The sequence below is a fragment of the Mesitornis unicolor genome, unplaced genomic scaffold (assembly GCF_000695765.1).
Source record: "Mesitornis unicolor isolate BGI_N332 unplaced genomic scaffold, ASM69576v1 scaffold29842, whole genome shotgun sequence".
In the NCBI taxonomy this organism is placed as follows: domain Eukaryota; kingdom Metazoa; phylum Chordata; class Aves; order Mesitornithiformes; family Mesitornithidae; genus Mesitornis; species Mesitornis unicolor.
In genome coordinates, this window is record NW_010170322.1 from 6,322 (window position 1) to 10,868 (window position 4,547).

The 4,547-nt window shown below is 50.0% G+C and overlaps 1 protein-coding gene across 1 annotated transcript in view; it reads left to right on the plus strand.

Annotated features, from left to right (window-relative positions):
* Positions 1 to 231: 231 nt before the first annotated feature.
* The window catches only part of LOC104536914 (zinc finger MYM-type protein 4-like), a gene marked incomplete at its 3' end in the record, with an annotated part of 27,180 nt that continues 22,864 nt past the window's right edge, over positions 232 to 4,547 (plus strand). Inside the window, 4 exon segments of the mRNA XM_010179659.1 lie at positions 232 to 238; positions 471 to 613; positions 3,948 to 3,990; positions 4,381 to 4,547. Of these exon segments, the coding sequence (XP_010177961.1) occupies positions 232 to 238; positions 471 to 613; positions 3,948 to 3,990; positions 4,381 to 4,547 (360 nt within the window).

Sequence of the window (4,547 nt, forward strand, 5' to 3'; positions counted from 1 at the left end):
TTGTGTGTGTGTTTGGTGGATGTGGTAAGGGGTTTGCTTTGGAATTGACCTGTGAATACTCAGGAGTATCAGAAAAACCTGGGACAGAGAAGGGTGATACACTTGGTGCTGAACCACTGCCCGTGCTTTCTGGTGAATCCTTCAGGGTTCTTAAAATGCACAAATAAACCAGCAGCAACACGTGCCTCTGTCTTCTGAAACTTAGAAATTGAGGACGCGTAAGCAAGCGAGATGCGAGGTAACACCGCATTTCTTGAACAGGGAGATAGGGAACCCCGAGAAACTGAAAAACGCGGCTTTGTGCTTTTACAGGCAGAGACGATGGCTTGTGGCTTGCCTTTAAAAACGCCCATCACAGGCTCCATTTAATTACCCCTAGAACAGTGACTGAAAACCTTTTGAAGTCTTGGCGTGGCTCAAGGACAAACCTCGCTGATTCTGCCCAGCTCCTCCCGCTCTCCCCACCGCAGGGGTTCCCGGTGCCGGGTGTGCGTTGGCCGGGGCGGGCGAGGCCCGTCTGTGTGTCCGTCCGTCCCGAGGTCCGTCCGAGGTCCGTGTGTCCGTCCGAGGTCCGTGTGTCCGTCCCGAGGTCCGTGTGTCCGTCCGTCCCGAGGTCCGTCCGTCCGTGTGTCCGCGCACCCGCGGTCCGTGCGGCGCAGGCAGGGCTGCTAGGGGGCTCTGCAGGCCCGCCCCGCTCGCAGCTCTATGGCAGCCCTGACCCCGCCGGGTTCTCTTCCTGCCGCGGCGGTTCCTTTCCTGTGGCAGTACCTGAGCAGCCCCGGCTCTTTGTTACCTCCGCGCTTCACTCCGCGCTGCTCCGAGGTCCGTGCGGGCAGGGCTGGCCGCGCCGCGGGGCAGCAGCCCCGGGAGTCTCGCTGCTGCATCGGGCTCACGCTGCGGAGTTTCGGGGGGCGTAGTGCGACCGCCGGGGCTGTCATGTGTAAAAGGTCAGGGGATGCTTCCTGAGCTGCTGCAAGGACAGCGGTTACCATTTACAGCGCTTTTCTTCCTTTTAATGGTGTTTTCCTCATCAGTTTGTTGAATTCTGAACTGGGGGTGTAATGCTGTGTGTATAGGGGCAAGGAGGCTACAGCCAAACTGAGAATCATCTCTCACTGTTTTTAACTGCAGTTTTCCTAACATCTGCTTCCTTTCCACAGTTTGTTTATGGATGCAGTAAAACCTAGGATCAGACTGCAACAGGCTTGCTAGAAAGAGATGGGGGTGCATGTAAAGCTGTTACATCGTTTGGTTTGGTTTTTTAAAAGAAATTCTCCGGTTTGCATACAAAACAAGGTTGTAGCCGTAGGCAGCATCTCTGTATTGCACAAAAGTAATCTATTAGTTGTTTGATTTGTGTCAGCTTTAAACACCGTTACAGTAGTGAGCAGGTTTTTGGTTGTTTGAAATTAGCACGTTGTAGCACAGTGTAAACAGGGGCCTTCTGTCACCCGCTCCAAGCACAGAGGGGGTAGTGCTGGGGATGGAACTGTTCCCTAGAGTCTAATATAAATGTATAAAAACTAGTGACATACCTAGTGGAGGTTGGTGTTGTGAAATAAAAGCAGTACTGTATGTAAGGAGTAGTTAATTTAAAGCAAAACACACTGCTCTCCCGGGAATACGTAGCTGTTTTGTCACCGTTTCTGTGTTCTTCTTTCATTTATTTATTACAACCTGAGTACGTGGAGCAGTGCTTTGTGTACAGTGCTAGCTAATGAGATGGTCACTAAGAGATCTACCCTAAAACTTTTAATTTTGCTGATTTTCAAACTGGTCTGTCCTCAAGTCCTAGGGAACGCTCACTGCTTCAAAGTACCAAGTGTAAATGCGCTGTTCTTGAGGTTTGTTTTACAACTACAGGTGTGTTTTGAGGAAGCCCGGAGTATTTAAACAGAAAACTCCCAGTTTCCTCTCTTGGGATTTACACCGAGTGGGAATTCAGATGCTGAGCACCAGCAGAAAGTAGATGGTGGCTTAGATAAGTGTGCAGGTATTTCCAGATGCTGAAGTTCCTCTGTTACAAATATTTCCAGTGAACGCTTTTGACCACAGACACACCCTAAAACCCATAAAATGATGACAATATTCAAGTTGATCTCACAAAAGAAAGAGAAGAGACACACAATTGGCTTTTTTTTCCCCCCTAGGATGTCCTTGTGGTGGGGAGGTGTCTTGGTGCCTTCCAGATGGACTGCAAATGCTTCCCAGCGTGTCCAAAATATTGATGGTAGTGCCTGATGTGCTTTTGCAGGTGGCTCCTGGTGCTGGCTCGCGCGTTGTCATTGCTTTGAATGAAACAGAGAGGTCCAGACTGCAAAATGTCATCTTTTCCTGATATAATCACATAATTTCCCTGTTCTGCTTTGTCCCCCGTTACTACAAGAGTTGTGTCCCCAGAGGAGCAGCAATACCTGGGCTGTGGATGGACGGGGTAGCCAGGGCTATGGTAGAGCCTGGGGAGCTTTCCCACAGGTGCCCTGGGTCTCAGAGCTGCATTGACACAAACCTGATTTGAGAAAAGCGTGATCTGATGCTTCATCTCAACCAGAACCTCCTCTCGCTCCACCAGCAAATGGGCTGAGGCTTTTCTGGGGAAGAAAGTGTGTTGCTGACAGGAGGCAAGAGGAGGATCAGGGAAGGTCAGCGCAGAGACAAGGACCAGGGCTCTCATTTTTGGCTCTCAGGGCTTCATACTCTGGTGATGTTACCAGATGACAAGATCTGTATCTTATCTTCTATAAAACAGCACAGCAGCACTTGTCCTCAGCATGCTGCATTAGTAATCTAAGTATCGCCAGGATTCATGGGGATGAATTGTACACCTTTTTTTTCCTTCGGTTGTGTATTTCACATTTCCAGCCTTAGCTGCTCAGAGAAACTGGAAAGTCTTGGTGCAGTGTGGATTTGTCTTTGTATTCCCAGTGCTGGACTGGTCCTCCCCACTCCGTGTAGGAGCTGACTTCTCTTTGCAGAGCTGCAGGTGATGTTGGGAAGATGCTGACGGACCCTTTGCCGTCAGGTGAACCCTGGGACAGTCAATGTCACCCTGTCCCAGAGATGACTGCTACCACAGTGAGAGTTCCCATCCCAGTCCTGTGGATATTGGATTTATCAACTAAATGACTTGAGTGAAACGAAATTAGAGATCATCCCTCTGCTATCAAATCCCATTACTTTCCTTAAGATGGCTTAAGAATTGAAGCGTGAGCAGGATCTACCAGAAGAGAAAGCACGGAGCTGGAGACGTAGCAAAAGCAGAGATGACTTGAATGAGTTGCTGTTGTGTTTTAGTCAGAAACTAATTACGCTGAGTGCACAAACTTCTCCAGACAGCATTCAAGCGCGCCGTCAACTTCAACGCCTGCTGGAGAGCGTTTAATGTGAGCAGATGTTTTGCCAGCCCTCAGCCAGCATCTGGTTCCTCTTGGCTGCGCTGGCGCTGACGCTCGCGGTGCCGTTGCTGCTGGAGCCGAGCGCTGCCTTGCACTGCTCTGAACAGGGACAGTCCCTGCTGGGGACCTGAAACCTTGGAGCCGTGCAGCCCAGGTTGGTGGGAGCTGCCTGTGCTGCTCCTGTTTTCCCATTTCTAGCGTTCACAAAGGCTCATGGACCATCAGAGCGGGCAGAGGCTGTGATCTTGACCTGGCACCACGTAGAAGTGGAAATTTTGGCATTCCCTTCCCCTCCTCTCCTCCACCTTCTCTGGGAAGCGGCTCTAATTTTGAATTTTCTTTGTATGCCTTTTCCATGTACTTCTGAACTCGTGAGGGTTAATGCGACTTCTCAGCAGCGAACACTCTCGATTTGTGGAGCGTTGCTTGGGGCGAGAGAGGAAGGAGGAGGAATTGTGATCCTTCCTGTTGGTTTTGGTTGTGATCGGATACTTTTTAGCAAAGTGCATGGCAGCTGACCGAGATAATGATACAGTGCTTTCCTTTTTACAGTTTGAAGATAAGTCTGATGCGGTATTTGATATTACAGAAAAATGTAAGTATTTTTATTTCTTTATATAAGGCCATAGTTCACCAAAACATTTCTTCCAAGTATCACTGCTGCTGAAAAAGATTGTCCTGCCCTTCTCCTGCCCCTTGCCACTCATCCCCTCCCTGCTCTGCCTTCTCCAGAAGTGTTACAAATGAGATCATTCGTGGTTTTTCTTTGGGTGGTTTTATTCAGTTCAGCTCCTGCTTCACCGCGTGGGGAGTGGGACACAACTGTGTCTTGTGTCCGCAGTGTTTTATCGGTGTCGGCCCAAGAAAGCTTAGAGCATTGAAGGGGTTGCAGCACCAGGCGGGTTAGCAGAGGACACTTCCACCCGTCCTTCGTTACGTGTAAAATTGTGAACGTTCTGACTGTTTGTGTTTGGTTTCTCCCCAGGCGGTGAAATCCTGGATGCAGAAATGTCTGAGGACGCCGACCACAACCTAACGCCCGCCCTCGACAGCATTTCCTACGGACTGCAGAATCGCACGGGCTCCGAGAACTCGCTGCTGGATGACGATGACGATGATTATTTCCTGAACTCGGGGGATCTTGCCGGCCTT